General features: G+C 45.3%; 1 protein-coding gene across 1 annotated transcript in view; it reads right to left on the reverse strand.

The window, feature by feature from the left end:
- The window catches only part of LOC142776416 (uncharacterized), a 43378-nt gene that overhangs the window by 9917 nt on the left and 15490 nt on the right, over window positions 1-17971 (reverse strand). Inside the window, exon 2 of the mRNA XM_075880041.1 lies at window positions 6080-6318. Within this exon, the coding sequence (XP_075736156.1) occupies window positions 6080-6318 (239 nt within the window). The remainder of the gene's footprint in view (window positions 1-6079; window positions 6319-17971) is intronic.

Raw genomic sequence — 17971 nt, forward strand, 5'->3', positions numbered from 1 at the left:
GAGATAGCGCTCGCGACCAACCCTTTGTGATAAAAGTTGGGTAAAAGCAGGAATCCAATTAAGGCATTCTGCGTGCTAGCCAAATATTCTACGAAAGAACCACGCGAGGTCTCGCAACTGCTTTAGAATAGACCGTCATGTGCGTAAAGCTTCCATTGGGGATGCAATGATGGGTATCAATTTTCATAAGCATTACATATGCACCCCTATGATACTGCCTTCATGGTAGGTTGCGATCAACTTTCGTTAAGTGCAATGCACTGAAGGTGATAGATAGTTTATATGAATCGAGGAAAGGCGCAAATAGACATTACTAACTTCATTTCGAGATTGTTAATAAAAATTAGTGATCCTCGACGTAGTGAATGACGATGACGACAACTGGTCGAAGCTATAAGCCGTAAGGTTCATATTGTCTACGTTGAAGTACCCGACTACCATAAAGGACCGACAGATGAACGGATGGACGCACAGAGGGACATGTGGACGTCTGCACGCGAGGAAAAACAAGTGGACGTATGCACGGATGCATGGACGGTTGGACGCATAGATGGACGGAAGGACAGACAGATCGATGGACGAACAGAGAGATGAGCGAACGCACGAATGGACGAACGACAGATCAATGGCCGGACAGACTGATGGACGTTTGAATGAACGAGTGAACGGATTGACGGACGGACGGCCCGGGTGATTGCGTATTGTGCTGTCGTATACTTGATCACACATAACGTCGGCTCTTTATATATCAATCTAATTTTATTGATAAAACGTAAGCAATTGTTACACTTTAGCTGAACCGCAGGCTTATATTGGCTAGTGGTCAGCCCATATCCGAGTATATAACTTTGATATAGACTGACCCAATCAGAATTTTGATATGGTCGGTTCATATCGCAGTTTTGCCATGCACATTCATACCTTTTCATTATTTGCAGTGCAGGAGTTCTGTTTTTGGTAATGTTTTGGGGCCTTAATGGACACCAAGAAGGTCGGCCCTATAGGAGCTTCGCCCCAAGAGCTGGCATCAGCAGCGTTGAACAAACGAACGCATAGAATAGGTATCATGGTCCGAGCAGGAATCAAACCCCAGTATTCTGCGTGGCAAACAACTTTTCTATCACAAAGCGATGCCAGGTCTCGGAACTGCTTTTGAAGTAGCCCACAATGTTCGTTAAACGTCAATTGTGTTTGCAGTGCTGGCTATAAAATTTTATAAACGGTGCATATGTACTCCTATCACACAGCCGACAGGTTGTAATAACGGAAATCGTACTGAAGCGCCATCTAGTGAAGCTAATTTATCGATACATGGCCTCAAACCTCACTTGCACAAGCGCTACGTATCAGCTTATCACTTCTGGTGTTGCTAATACCTATGTTGCTGTGGACATCCTTACACAACAGTAAAAATGTGAATGTTGAACAAATATCTGTGCATACAACATTTGTACGTTTAGCATCATTTCGTGGCGTTTGGCTTAATACAAAAATTACAACACAGTCCTCTTCGCTTCGCATGTTTTGCATAACGTCGAGTGCCAAGGTACATGGGATCTACCGATCCTTTTTTGTGTGAGTTTCCTCTCGCTGCTTGACGTGACAAAATACGGGCGGCCAGTTTTCTCTCTTCTTGGAGAGCATTCAGCGGCAGGCCTCGCACGCGTGGCGATGCTATCGCTTGCGCTCTTCGTGCGACGAACATGACTACATAGGTGGCTAGCTTTATCTCTTCTTCAGCTAGCCGTTTTTGTCCCCAGCTGACGCGCGCTTTCGTTCGCTCGTCTATCCTGTGATGCGTGTGGGGATGCTATATATGTGGGCTTCATTGTCAATAGGATGGCCACGGCATTTAGAAAAAAAAGAACCGAGAGTGTCGATCCATTTGGTATTACAATAAAAGACAATATTATTTGTACGCTTTTCTCACTAGCACAGATGATATTGACGCGAGAGCGTTTAAGAGCTCGTGTCGGAGAACTTCCGGTATCTGTGGCGACTCCGCTTGTTGCGAGAAAAACATCGGCATGGTCCATGTTTGAAAATGTTGGTGACTGCAAGTACCTAAAATAATGTATCCGAGTCGCAATCGAGCATAGGCAATCTGTGCCGCAAGCAGGCGTTCTACAGAGCCACGCCTATAAGTGCATGAAACTGCTTCGGAAGAAAAACATATACACAGGTCATGCAGCGTAAGGAGTCGTGTCAAGAAGTACAATGGTGCGTGGCAGAATATCACAATGGCACCAGGTGGCACACCTTGATAATTGCGCAAAGATTGGGTAGTAGGCCTACACACTCATTACACAGCCCTAACTTATTACACATCCACCCTTACACATTGTCCTCGTTCTCACCCAAAGCATACACAATGTTGCACAGCTGCGAAGGTCCACATATTCATAGCTCGCCCATGGCTCCAGCATGACGGCTTAAAGATGATGTCAAGGCAGTATATTCACGTGCGATTAACCTGCTTCTGTCTGAAAACGATGTCGCTGGAGCGCTCTTTGGCTTCTGTGCGTAAATAGCGACAAAATCAAAATGCAAGGCAGGGGGTTTAATTCTATGCACTTTAACCCCTTAAGGGCTTATGACGACCTGCGCTCGTCAAGAGCAGTTGCCACTATTTTGCTTATGACGAGTTGTGGTCGTCATGAGTTTTCCGCAATGCTCCTACAGGCTTTTGACGAGCCCGAGTCGTCAAACGGGGATTTACGGAACCTGTGCTGCCATCTATGTTTAAGCACCGCAAGTTCCGTCATTGGCGGTGCTTATAGTTTGCACACTAGATGGCGGAATGTGTGCGCTTGTTTCCCGCGCGTTTTACAAACATGGCCTCATCCGTGCGGCGTTCTGATGCGGAGAATCTTCCTTCTTCAGACGATGAAAGCGAGAGTGATAAGGATGCCACCGTAGTGTTTTATTCTTCAAGTGAAGAAGACAGTGATGACGTTTTTACGGACAGTGACTCTGAAGGAGAAGACAGTAGCGATGATACAATGGCTAGCTCCCGTGAATGGTTTCGCATAGACCTCGACAACATCCCAGCCAGACCTCCACGGTTTGATTTCAGGGGTTTCACGGGACTGAAGATCACAGTAAGCTCTCCCCCTCATCCACTTGAGCTCCTTGAAGCTTACTTTGATGATGAGCTGCTTGATGTTATCGTCGTGGAGACAAACCGGTACGCTTCTCAGCTTCTGAATTCTAGCAAGCTGGGACAACATTCTCGCTTCCGAAAATGGTATGCACTTACGCGAGAAGAACTTCGCGTTTCTCTGAGCCTCCTGTTGCTGCAAGGCATTGTGCAAAAACCAAATGAAAGGATGTACTGGTCTAGGAATCGGCTGGTTGAGACTCCGGTCTTTGGCGAGATAATGTCCAGAAACCGCTTCGAACTAATAATGAGAATGTTGCACTTTGTCGACAACACGACAATCGAAAATTGTGAAGGACACCCTCAACCTCATCTGAGGAAAATCTGGCCGGTTTATCAGGCACTTCTTGAAAAATACCGGACATTGTATGTGCCGGAGCGGGACGTCAGTGTCGACGAGAGCTTGCTGCTCTTCAAAGGCCGGCTCAGCTGGAAGCAGTATATGCCCCTGAAGAGAGCGAGGTTTGGCATAAAGTCATTTTTGCTGTGCGAATCTTCAAGTGGGTATATATGGAACTCTGTAATTTATACAGGGAAAGAAACGAACATTGAGATCTCGTCAGAAGAAGCAGCAACCTTCGGAATGGCGACGAAAGTTGTTTTGAAGCTTCTGGAGCCCCTGCTAGACAAAGGCTACTGCGTCACAACTGACAACTTCTACACCTCACCAGAACTGGTTGACTTTCTTTTGAAGAGATCAACTGACATCTATGGCACGACGCGAGCCACTCGCAAAGACCTTCCGCCTGGTTTCGCCAAGGCAAAGCTCAAGAAAGGCGAGATGGTTGCCTTTCAAAGGGGCAAGTGCTTGGCTGTTCAGTGGATGGACAAAAAACTGGTGACGGTTCTATCTACAGTACATAGTGCTGAAATGGCGTGATTCATTGACAAAATGGGCAAAGAAACCCTGAAGCCAGAAGTTATACTTGATTATAACCATACAATGGGAGGAGTTGACAGAGCAGATCAGATGCTGGCGAGCTACTCAGTGCCACGGAAACGAAAAAAGATCTCCTACAAGAAGATCTTCCAACACCTCTTGGATGAGGCGACCTACAATTCATTCGTTCTGTACCAGAAAGGAGGAGGCCGAGCATCTCATCTGGAGTATAGGCTAAGGCTTATTGATGAGATCATCACGAAGTACTCTCCCAACACCGGCACCAAGAAGAAAGGACGGCCAGGGCGCCCCCTGAACGCAAAACGGTTTGGTGAGCGCCACTTTCCATCGCACATACCACCAACAGAGAAGAAGCAAGAACCGACACGCCGCTGCGTAGTCTGCTACATGAAGCGAGATGTAAATGGCAAGAACATCCGCAAGGAAACCAGGACCTGGTGCAGGTGGTGCGAGAAGGCTCTCTGCGCAGTGCCGTGCTTTGAACGCTACCACACGGATGGTAGCCTCAACTAGCTTCAAGTGAACTATCAAGAAATTGTTTGTTTTCTGCAAGGCAATTCAAACCCGACCCGTGCTTTCTGGAGTTGCAGAAATTAATTTGTGAATACACCAGAAATGCCCCAAATATAGGGTATTATATGGGGTAAAGAATGACCAATTAAACATGATTATCGACTATAAACAATTTTCGCAAATATTTTTGTGTTTTGAACACGTTTCTGAAGCATATCACATCATTAAAAAATTTGGCCATATTGGTGCATAATATATTTGTTTAATGAGCCCTTAAGGGGCTAACAGGCACGTGACATCATAAATTTCGCCTCCCAGCATGTTCGTGCTTCTATGTGGTATATTAAGGTATGTCAATGCAAGCCATTTATTGTTTTGCGCACGCACTCTGGGTACGTCGTTAATTCCCAAAACGATTTTATGGAATACTGCGGGTTTCATAACTGCACTATACGAGTAGGCGTTGCTTTCCCAATGTCCTGGCTGAGGTATTCAAAGAACAAGGTAGAATGTCTAAGCAAATCATAGGATGTTGCGAACGCAGCCTGTTTACGCTTTTGCAGTCTGCTCATTAAGGCGAAGCTTAAACGTCCTGAAAGCTTTAGGTATTGTGTATGCCAACCGTGAGCAAGCAAAGTGTATTGCAGTATACTGTGCGTTGCTTTTAACATTGTCTTTTACAGCTTATAAGGCTACAACAACAAAAACGTTAACTTTGTATAGGCACGAAAAGCCTTTCTTCTAGGTGTTACCGCTTGCCGTCTAGGGGCGAAGCAAGGTCGGAAATATTTTAACAATAGGCCCCGTATTTACATGTTAGCAAATGTCGAAAGACGATAGTCTTCCATCTGGAGAGAGTGAACAAAACATTTGCTTTATGCGCGAGAAAATCGCTGAGTGGGATTCTGGAGGCGCAGCGTGAGATATGAGCGTCATCTGGCAGTAATCTTGGAAAACGAAAGAATGGCCTCTGACGTAGCATGCGGCCAGCGGGCATGCGCCATCTTAAAGGCTCTAGTTTGTAGAATGCAAGGCCACCTGTAGGTTGCAGCACCATATCGTCTTATTCAAACGTAGAAATCATCCACCCTTTTGTGCATAGCGTCGCATTCTCAGTGCAGCCGAATACACGTTAAAGTCCTTACAACTACTTATATATGCATTTTCTAGTATATAGAAGCAGGCCACAGAATACTGACGGATTGATTTTGTGCCTCAGATATGCACAGCGTTTTTTTTTAATTCGACAGAGCGCACAAGCATGAGCGTAAAAACCAGATCATGATTGGTGGGCGTTGAGGAAGTGGTTGAACGTTGCCCTAATATTTGAATTATTTTGGTTGTCAGACAGATGGTAGCAATGTTTGGGGTACCATGTAAAATATGTCTCAAATATGAAAACAATTAAGTGATTCTGGTACTGCAGGAAGTGTTCAAAGCTAAATCGTGGTAAAAAGCTGCGAGGCCAGCAAAGAAAGAAACCAAGGTGCATACAGTGAACTCACCAGGTGCAGGGAAAGGAAAGTGTGCTTCCGCAGCAGCGGTCCGACACGTGGCGGCCGTTGACACAGCTAGCGAGGCAGCTCTTGATGCTTGAGAACCACTTGGAGCCGCGGTTGCACACGTGCACTGGGTCTGTGGCTGCCAGTACGCAGGCTTTCCTGTAGGCACTGCAGTAGAATTTGTGCTTTGGAAGTCCGCAGTGAGTGTACACGTGCCCACTGTATGACTCCAGGGTGATGGCCTGTGGTGCACAAGAATTGTGTACATCAATGCAACATATGAAAAAGGCGTCAATGTATCAAAGATTTAAAACACCAATAAGTGAGACCTGGCTCTCGCAACCTTTTACAATATTGATGATATTTAAGAAAAGTGCTTCTTCAGCCACTGAAACTTGATCTCTTCCGATCAGCTTTTTTACACACCCTGGAGGAACCTCATTGCGTGGTGGCTAGAGGAAGATTCCGCAATTGGTATGCCAGTTGTTGTCGCACAAGAACGGTTGGCAGTGGCCGGCACTTGGCAGGGCCTATGTTTAGAGATGTCGCATTACAAGTAACTAAATATTACGGTACCTAAGCCATTGTTTCCAAACATGGAGTAGATGTACAAAATAAAACGTTACCAGCAATCGCTAGGTTTTAGGTTCGTAGTAATGAAATGCGTTTACTTATCTAGTTTTTAGTGTGTTCAGCTTAGGCCAACAACACGAAGTACAACGTGAAAACCACTTGAAACAAATCTTTGGTTTTGCACGCTGTAATAGTACGCTACCAAAAGATACCACCTGGGCGGTCACTCATGTCTTGTTCTGTGTGACCATATATAGATGTATTGATACGGTATGATCTGGGCCATGTTTTGGAAACAAAGGTAGAGGGAGAGGAAGTTACTTGGTTGGGCCAATGTTCGCCATCATCGCCGATTGTCGCCTGATCTCTCCTGCAAATAAACATAGTTAAACTCCATCTAACTGTAAGAATATATATATATATATATATATATATATATATATATATATATATATATATATATATATATATATATATATATATATATATATATATATATATATATATATATATATATATATATATATATATATATATATATATATATATATGAGATCTAACAGAAAATTATGCCAAGGAATGTATAGGGAAAGTTATTAGAACCAATGTAATGTAAAGAAGAAGAAAAAAGTGGTTGAAAAAAATAACTTACCGTAAGCAGGAATCGAACTTACGACCTTCGAATAACACGTTGGATGCTCTGCAGCTACCCTTCCCTCCAGCCGCTTTATTGGCTTTATATGTGAATTCAAACGCGGGACTGTCAGTCAGCGTCATCTGTAGCCATAGCGGCGAGTGTGGAACACCCTTTTATGAGACTGTGTGGCGTCACGTAGCACGTGAACTTATTACGAGTGAGCAGCTGACCAATACTCCCTCGTATACAACCTCACGGCACCACGTCTGCCAGTACGAGGCCCTCGTAAATGAATAAGGGAAAGAAGTGTGTACCTAAGGGCTCGTTTTTCCGTGTTTTCCGTGTTACATTGGTTCTTTACATTACATTGGTTCTAATAACTTCCCCTATACACTTCTTGGCTATATTGTGTGTTAGATCTCATTACTTTGTGTCAAAACAAGGAAAAACGAGCCCTTAGGTATACACTTCTTTCCACTATATATATATATATATATATATATATATATATATATATATATATATATATATATATATATATATATATATATATATATATATATATATATATATATATAGGATAGGGCACAACGGGAGCATTGTCAACAAGGATAAATATATTTATCCGTGTGGACAACGCTCCCATTGTACCATATCCCATACCTTCCCGAAGACTAACTGGTCCATTGAATTATTACTCCCACTTTATATATATATATGTCACGGACGGCCATTTTTGGCGACACCGCGTCACGGCAATTAACGGGCGCCGTACTCCACGACTGACCATGAGAACGGCGGCGCATGAAAGGGAGCCGAGAAGTGCAAAATGGGGTACTCTTCTTAGAACGTCGCCGCCGACGGTTAATCCTTTTGTAACTGTGGCGGCGTCTGCAAGGTCGTAGAAGGCCGCGGTATACCCCGAACAAGGATTAGACTACAAGACGCACCGGCTGAGAGCCAAACGTTTGACCGTTCCCACGGGGAAAAGCGTGGGAAACGCTCTGGTGGCCAAGCCGTATGACAACAACCCGAATGGTTGTCACTCTCGCTAGTTGAGGGCCCTCTCCCAATTAAAAAGGGGTGGGGTCAAAATATTTTAGGGGCGGAGTTAAACGCACATGATTGGACCCATGTAGAGGGCTCTTGTCCCCAAGGAAGAGAGCGAGGAGACACGAGGGGGATTTAAGCGCAGGATTTCGCCCTGCTAGGCAGACTAGTCGCTGACCAACATGGTGTAGAAACAGATCAACAAGCATCTCTTCTAGAAGTTTTTAGTGTGGCTCTGTATCGGCTGGCCACCTAAACTTAGCCGTTCGTCTAGTTGTGACGCGATATTAACGTCTGCAACGTAGACATCGGGACTTCGCCTCGAGTTAGCTCAACCTGCTCGAAGTCACCTGCAAGCACTAGCCTCCCGGAGCCACCAGCGTTGCAACACCGCCGATATCGCAGTCGTGCCATAATTCTCTTCGACTTCTCGCATCCGATCGTCGGGGACACAACGCTGCCGGTCATCACACGTATGCCTTCACCTGTTTATATCTTCGAACTTTCTCCTCCGTCGTTCTATTCTTGTTAGTTTGTGTAGTTTGTAATAGTTCTCTCTCGTAAGCTGATTTATTGTTTCTGTTATATATTTCTTTAGTTGTATCAAGTGTCGATGTATTTTGTTAGTTGTATTGAAGTGTTGTATTAGATCCCGTGTGCTGCAATATCACTAGAGTAAAGTTTGTTTTGTTTTCTCACGTCTCTGATCTCTTCATTGTCTCTGCTTCCGTACGGAACGAACCAACCTGCTGTCATTCACGTCGCCGACTTCGCGCTGGCGACGCTAGAGTGGCAGCTTGTAACAATATATATATATATATATATATATATATATATATATATATATATATATATATATATATATATATATATATATATATATATATATATATATATATATATATATATATATATATATATATATATATATATACCTTGTCCCCTGGTGACCTCCGGGGGCAAGGTTGCAGGCCATAAAGATGACGACAAGAAGCCCCCACAGCACGACGTCATACAGCCGATAAGCCGCGAAAACGATGAAATTGTGACTGCTGACCTCAGTGTTCTTCTTGACGGCCAGAAAGTAACAGCTTTAGTCGACACTGGTGCGGACTTCTCCATCATCAGTCAGGACCTCACCGACAGCCTCATAAAAGTGAAGACGCCGTGGACGGGCCCTCATATAAGAACAGCAGGAGGCCAGTTATTGATGCCCTCGGGAAGATGTACCGCAAGAATTGACATCGGAGGTTCTCCTTTCTTTGTGTCGTTCGTCGTTATTGCCGCATGCTGCAGAGACCTAATTTTTGGCATAGACTTTTTACGGAAATATGGTGCCGTCATCAACATACCAGACAGCTTGATTACGTTTTGCAACAGTTGGGGCTTACCCAATTCTCCAGAGGCGCGACCAAACCAACTGCGTCTTACTGATGACGATGTGGTTCTCCTTCCGAGGTCATGCACGCTTGTTTCTGTGGCCACCGCTGCTCAGTTTGACGCCAAAGAAGTTGCAGACCGAATAAGCTCGCTGCTATTCACCCACGGTATTTCTGTCGCACGAGGTGTCGTCAGAGTTGCTGCTGGACGAATGGACTTGCTGCCGACCAATTTTAGTGCTGAGCGCCGGCACCTTCCTAAAGGCATGGCTGTCGCTTACTTCGACGATGTCGTAGATGCCGAAGGTTGCTTGGCGGTAGTCGACGAGTTGCTAAATCTTGATTCAGCGCCTGTTCTGGATGTTAGCATTACTTTGCCGAAAGACGACCGACGCAGACTCCTTGAGCTACTGGCCAAATTTCAAGACTGCTTTTCGACAACTTCAAGAGTTGGCCGCAAGCCTCTAACCAGGCATCGAATAATTACCGAGGAAACGGCGAGACCTATTCACCAGAACCCTTATCGCGTGGCTCCAAAAGAACGTGAAGCGATACAACAGCAGGTAGACAGAATGCTTGAAGATGACGTCATTCAGCCTTCACAGAGCACCTGGGCGTCACCTGTAGTCTTCGTTAAGAAAAAGGACGGCAGCCTGCGCTTCTGTGTGGATTACCGGAAGCTAAATCAGGTGACCAAGAAAGACGTATATCCACTACCGCGTATAGACGACTCTCTCGACAGACTTCGACATGCTCGATACTTCTCTTCAATTGACTTGCGGAGTGGATATTGGCAAATTGAGGTGGACCCGAGAGACCGCGAGAACACCGCTTTGGTGACACCAGATGGGTTATATGAATTTAAGGTCTTGCTATTCGGTTTGTGCTCAGCCCCTGCTACCTTTCAAAGACTCATGGATACCGTGTTTTCTGGGTTGAAGTGGAAAACATGCTTAGTATATCTCGACGACGTCATAGTGTTTTCCGGGACGTTTGACGAGAACCTTGAAAGACTTGAGGTGGTCTTACGAGCCATACAGTCCACGGGCCTGACGTTCAAGCCTGAGAAGTGCCACTTTTGCTACGAAGAGCTGCGATTTCTTGGTCATGTCGTCAGTCATGCTGGTGTTCGTCCCGATCCTGAAAAAATCGCAGCCGTAGAAAAGTTCTCTATGCCAACCAATAAAAAGGCTGTCAGACGCTTTCTCGGCCTCTGCGCATATTATCGACAATTTATCACGGACTTCGCACCCATAGCATTAACGCTAACTCGCCTCACGAGAGAAGACATCACCTTTGAGTGGAATAACGAAGAGGAAGCTGCTTTTAACAATCTTCGCCAGCGACTACAAACACCCCCAGTCCTTGCCCACTTCGACGAGAGAGCCCCTACGATGCTTCACACCAATGCTAGCAATGTTGGTCGGGGAGCTGTGCTTGTGCAGCAGCATGAGGGCACAGAAAGGGTAATCGCTTACGCAAGCAGAACGTTAACACGCGCTGAGGCTAATTACTCCACGACTGAGAAAGAATGTCTCCCCGTGGTATGGGCGGTTACAAAATATCATCCGTATTTATCTGGCTGCCCGCCCCTTCAAAGTAATTAGCGACCACTCACTGTGTTGGTTAACTTACCTTAAAGACCCTACCGGCCGTTTAGCGCGTTGGAGTCTCAGGCTGCAGAAATTCGATATGGCAGTCGTACATAAGTCAGGGAAGCGACATATGGACGCCGACTGTTTGTCCCGTTCACCCATTGAGTCGGTAACCCTACCCGAGGAGGAGGAAACATCATTTCTCGGTGTCCTCAACAGCTGAGCCACAAGATCATCTTCTTCGGCCTCGAGAGAAGCAAGAGGCCCACTACCTCGTGCCCACTAAATGCCCCATCATCGTTATCGTTCACATCTAGACACGCGTCTATATATAGGTATATATAAATATATATATATATATATATGATGAAGGCCAGACTCTAGGCCGAAACGTCGAAGTAAACCACGTTGGGACCGCTCACGGAGGATCTACTGAACTATATATATATATATATATATATATATATATATATATATATATATATATATATATATATATATATATATATATATATATATATATATATATATATATATATATATATATATATATATATATATATATATATATATTTATATATATTCCTGAGCAGACATTAGAACAATGCTCGTATACCTTTCCACGTGTTCGTTGAGCTGTGATCGCTTACACTTCCCGTCGAGAACGCCAGACAGCCGTCTTCCCTTACACCAGCGTTTTATAGAGTTACGTGAAATGGGATCCATACGAACTTTACTTCGTACAGCATTAAAATTTGTTGTTATCTCATTGAGCGCTTCAATCTTGCAGTGAACCTGAAATTCTTTCTATATCGACCTATTCATGCGCCTCGCAAAAACTGAAAAAAATAGTGTCACCATGCGGGCTAATTATTAGATATAATAACAGCTAATCGGAATGTTACAGGAAGTAAGGCTAGCTTATCTTTTAGCATCTGACCCGGCATAACTCAATGAAACATAGGCGTAAGTGGTGGCGCCCACTTCAGCGAGTGAAGTCAGCTTCGCGATGTCATCGCTTCAGCGCAAGCGCCACGTATTAGGATATAAGCTGAATGCCGATCCTTGTCAAGGCAGTATGGCCCCGCCACGGTGGTCTAGTGGCTAAGGTACTCGGGTGCTGACCTGCAGGTCGCGGGATCAAATACCGGCTGTGTCGGCTGCATTTCCGATGGAGGCGGAAATGGTGTAGGCCAGTGTGCTCAGATTTGGCTGCATGTTAAAGAACCCCAGGTGGTCGAAACTTCCGGAGCCCTCTACTACGGCGTCTCTCATAATCATATGGTGGTTTTGGGACGTTAAACCTCACAAATCAATCAATCACTCAAGGCAGTATGTGCATGACGACACCCAGCAGCTCAGAGTGCGTGTCAAGGCCCAACCACACGCATGCAATTTTCCAGCAACAGCGACAAGCGGCAGCGAAAAATTTGCCCCGTCGCGCCTTCACGTCGCGACGTCTGCAATCACATGTTGGCGACAGTCTCAACATGCCTACAGTGATAACAATCACGTATATACCCCTAAATTGCGAAAAGAATGGTAAAAAGGCAGCTTGATGACAACATGCCAAACTTATTGCAGTCTTTTGTGGCCTAAGGAAGCCACAAAAGTATTTCACGACCCTTTTTTTCTGATATTTGGTTTTAACGCGACAGGGTGACCCCGCCGCGGTGGTCTAGTGGCTAAGGTACTCGTCTGCTGACCCGCAGGGCGCGGGTTCGAATCCCGGCTGCGGCGGCTGCATTTCCGATGGAGGCGGAAATGTTGTAGGCCCATGTGCTCAGATTTGGGTGCACGTTAAAGAACCCCAGGTGGTCTAAATTTCCGTAGCCCTCCACTACGGCGTCTCTCATAATCATATAGTGGTTTTGGGACGTTAAACCCCACAAATCAATCAATCAACGCGACAGGGTGCCCAGAAGCGTATGCTACGACGGCCACGACGCACATCGCAGGACGAGTTCGCATTGCCGCAAGCGCCAAAATGCCACAAACTACCGTCTAAACATTAAAAGAGACCTGCAATAACAAGATTTAAAACAAAACACGGCCGCACACTCACTCTTAGATTGAGATGCGAATGTAAAAAAGATAGTTGATTTCTGGCATCACTTGAAGTAGGGGCAGATAACAATCTTCGAGAGCAAATTGCAACCGAAGCGAGGTCCAGGGGCGCAGCCACGTTGTCGAAAATCGCCACGCTGGTGCTCGGCCGACAGACGATCTTTTAGGGGCAAAGCTCCTTAGGGCGTGGGCTGTGCGTCCCCTGTAGCCTGTATGTAGCCACCTCTAGTTTAGTTCTTGCAGTGTTCACTAGATGGCGGTACCGTCCCCCGTATGTAGCCACCTCTAGTTTAGTTCTTGCAGTGTTCACTAGATGGCGGTACCGTCTCCTGTATGTATGGGTTCAATGACAACGAAGGTAGTGAGCTTAGAATACAGGAGGTCACGCTAGAGATAACAGATAAATACAAATATCTGGGCGTATGGATAAGCAATGGGACCGAGTATCTGAGGGAACACGAAATATACGTGACGACTAAAGGTAACAGGAATGCAGCAGTCATGAAAAATAGGGCACTGTGGAATTACAATAGGTATGATGTTGTGAGAGGAATATGGAAAGGGGTCATGGTTCCTGGGCTGACGTTCGGCAATGCGGTCTTGTGCATGAGATCAGAAGTTCAAGCAATATTAGAAATTAAGCAACGTGGAATAGGTAGGCTTGCTTTAGGAGCTCACGGGAATACACCAAATCAGGGAGTACAAGGTGATATGGGATGGACATCATTTGAGGGCAGGGAAGCTAGCAGCAAGATAAAATTTGAGAAACGATTGAGAGAAATGGGGGAAGAGCGTTGGGCTAGGAAGGTTTTCAGCTACTTGTACATGAAGAATGTCGATACAAAATGGAGGAAGCGAACCAGGAAGTTGACTGGTAAATACTTAGAAAACAGCAGGTGGCCAAACCAAAAAGAACTATCGGTTAAGAAGAAAGTGAAGGAAACGGAGACTGACATGTGGAGAATGGGCATGATTAAGAAGTCCGCACTAGAGATCTATCGAACTTTTAAGCAGGAAATTGCCAAGGAAAGGATCTATGATAATACTCGGGGTAGTTCTCTACTGTTTGAGGCAAGGACGGGAGTACTGCGAACCAAGACATATCGGGCCAAATACGAAGGGGTAGACACAGTATGCAGTGCGTGTGGAGAGGAAGAAGAAACTGCCGAACACTTGATAATGTTCTGTAAAGGGCTTCACCCTATAGTTCAGGATGATGGCGCAGAGTTTTTCAAAGCACTGGGGTTTAGGGACCGGGAGGGCAAAATAAACTTTAAGCGGGTAGACTTAACCAGAAGGAGGTTATCTGATTGGTGGCTAAAGTCAAGACACGAGTGAAAATTAAACTCTTCACTGCAAAGTACGAATCCTCAAACTCACTTTTTAAGGAAAAAAAATAAATATAGTTTTTGGTTCATTAGGTGTTACGGCTTGGTGGCGCTAGCCACCGCCCGATCTAAAGGGTACAGCCATATCCATCCATCCATCCATCCATGTAGCCACCTCTCGTTTAGTTCTTGTAGTGTTTACTAGATGGTGGTACTTGTAGCTGATGATGAAAAGATGCAAGATGTTATAAACTAGAAAGCGGTACTTGTAGTTGATGAAAGACGCGAGATCTTATAAAATAGGAATGATGTCACATATGGCGCGTGTCATTGGTTGAAGGCAATCGTTCGAATAGTGCGGCGACGTACGCTAGGGGGAGCGTTGTAATAAAATCCGTTCGCTGTTGGCGCGCGCTCGGAGTCGCCGGATGGATAAGGCTGCACAGCGGAGAGAGCGTAAGGCGGCAGCAGCGCGCGCTCGCAGACAGAATCCCGACGTGCGACCGCGCGAGGCAAGGGACATCGCAAGCCATCCATCGTCTAAGAACAAATAAAAGTTGATTTGTGTATATACACACACAGCGTTTCTCACGTCTTTACATGATGATCGACTGGGCGAATTACACGGAAGATTCACAGTTTACCGATGAATCCCTCCGGAGCTTCGCCCATTCATCATCATTCACCCCGTGAATATGCCGTAATTTTTTTTTAGTTTTACAGAAAAAGGTGACGCGAGAAGTGGCGACGACGCACGGGCCTGTACGACAACAAATCTTCTCGCTCCTGGCTTTCGTTTGTCACTGTTGCCAGAAACTCACATGAATACGGATGCATCTTTACACTTCTGGACCCCCTCATGGGCATCTCGCGCTACAAATGATGGCCGGTGCGTAGCCTCTGCGCTTCAGCTGCGGTCATCACCTGCAATTGTACGCTTTTCCTAGCACGTACAGCATAGGACACAAGGGACGATGTTTTCGTTCTTCGATGCCTTATAAGGAACATAAGAGTGATGATATAAATGCGGCAATAATTGCTATCTAAACAAAAGCGAGGAGAGAACGCCGCCATGACTGCAAAACCTGCACCACATCTTAAGTGTTGGAGAAGCCTTGGTCCTACGGAGAACCTTAAAAGCCTCGTTACTTATTGTACAATTGATTCGATTAACATTTCTGCGCTTGTCAATATTTTTTCCATTTTTAGCTCGTACGGTGAATAAATAGTTTGATATGGACCAAATCATTTACACCAACGTTTTAAACTTTCTTCCATTGACAATTTCTAATATCATACTATTATATAGCTTCCTACGTTAAAAACGTGTTTTTTACAGCAATGAAACAAAACAATAACAAATCAATGTTATCCCAATGCTGACTGCTATGGCATTCGTGAAGCGTAGCAAGTTTGTCTGGTTATATAATCATTTTTGGTAAGAGCACACGCAGCGCTCTTGTCTCAAGTTCTTCACGTCTTCGACCTTGTGCGCCGTTTTATTTTCATGTTGACGTTCGCGTTACTTCAGTTATACTTTTGTGCCCAACCCCAGATACTTTTTTGCGTCAGGTCACCCCGGTTTTAGTATTTCATAGTTTATAAAACACTCAAAGCAGAAACGAAGGTTTTGAACGATACAAGTCAAATTTGATGCATTTAGCTCGATGCAGATGTAAAAGGAGATAACCTATGCATATCTCAACTTCATAGTACAGCAACGAAGTTACGGCATTGTCACGAAATATTTCTATTAGAAAGCCATCTTGTCTCTAGTTTACGAGAGGAGACTTTTTTCCCGCGGTGAGAGGTATGACTTGCGACCGTTCGAGAGAGGATATGACGTTTTTTTTTTCTTTCTTTTTGCATATGATATTTTGCAGTCTGACAATTTTTTATACTAACTCCAGCCCAACTGAGCAAATTCTGCTTGACTGACTGACTGACAAAACGAATGCGAATCGCACAAACTGTTACAATGCAACCTTGAATAATTACAGACGCTCACTGTGACGAAGCAGGGAAAGCGAGAGCAGACGACGGAGTGGCCGATCGCTGGAAGGCGAGAAAAACGAAGGAGCTCGGGCTGCAGAGAAGATTAAGAAGGGCGCGCGCAGGCGAGACAGTTTTTTTTTTTTTTGGAACGCCGGCAGAACGGGCGGCAGGTTGTTGGAGAACCCGCATCTACGCGCGAGGTTCGCATACACAGGGCGCCTGTCTTCGGGACAGCGAGCGCCTCACGGTCCTCGCCTGGCAAGACCTGGGACGCGGCCTGCTGCTCTCGGAGAACCCGCACCTACGCGCGAGGTTCCAGATTGTCCACCGCCGTCGAGACGAGCGTCGCAAGGTCCTGGCCTGGCGCGGACGAGCCCTGTCTGGCTACCGGCTACCGAGCGACGGTTCGTTCACTCGGCCCTTAACCCCTGCTGCTGCTACGTCGTTGCCACACCGGACATCTACCCGACGACGATTACGTCATCACAGGGACTCAACCAGCCCACAGCCTCCTGGTCCCCCAAGCACCGCCACGTGAGACAATTGACTAGTAGTGTACGCTGCCGCTTTATGTATTTCGTGTGTGTATGCTGTCAAATACAATTGTAGTGTGGTTTGTTAACGTCAGATACCGTCTCCTCCATCCGCAACGCGTCACACGCTCTGCGGCGCGACGAACCTCACCAACAAACATCACACTCACTAATCACATGGAAATTCTTGCTGGGTCATATGTTGAAGTTCGAAGCCAAGAATGAGTAGTAACAAAGTAAATTATGCAAATGGGAAATATGTAGACCGTATAAACTCGTGCGTGCGACACTACATTTTTCGTTTTAAGGTGCACTACGCAATATGTCGATGTTTACTTCACATGAGGATGACACCCGACATTCCTGTGACGTTTTTTGCATCCAGGTTTGAATTAGCGCTTGATTTTTCAGATGGATCCGTACCAGCGAAACGCAATTATTTCCATTGACATCACATATAAGTTTATAAAAGGCTAGAAAGCCCGCTCCTGTCCCTATGATTAGTTTCGTAAGTTTCTTTCTAAATCGCAGTTAGCAAAAGCCATTCCTGCAGCTTCCTGCAAACATTTTGAACATGCTTCTATTTAGTATTCTTTGATGCAGGGGCAACTTCGTGATGTTACTACTCTACTGCGATATCGCAAGCGTAACAATGGTCCTAAAAGACCCTGAAAGAAAAGGAAAAAATCTATTTCCTAAAGAAAATTATTAGTTGCCCACAACCCTAATTTCATTAAC

The sequence above is a fragment of the Rhipicephalus microplus genome, chromosome X (assembly GCF_043290135.1).
Source record: "Rhipicephalus microplus isolate Deutch F79 chromosome X, USDA_Rmic, whole genome shotgun sequence".
Taxonomy (NCBI): domain Eukaryota; kingdom Metazoa; phylum Arthropoda; class Arachnida; order Ixodida; family Ixodidae; genus Rhipicephalus; species Rhipicephalus microplus.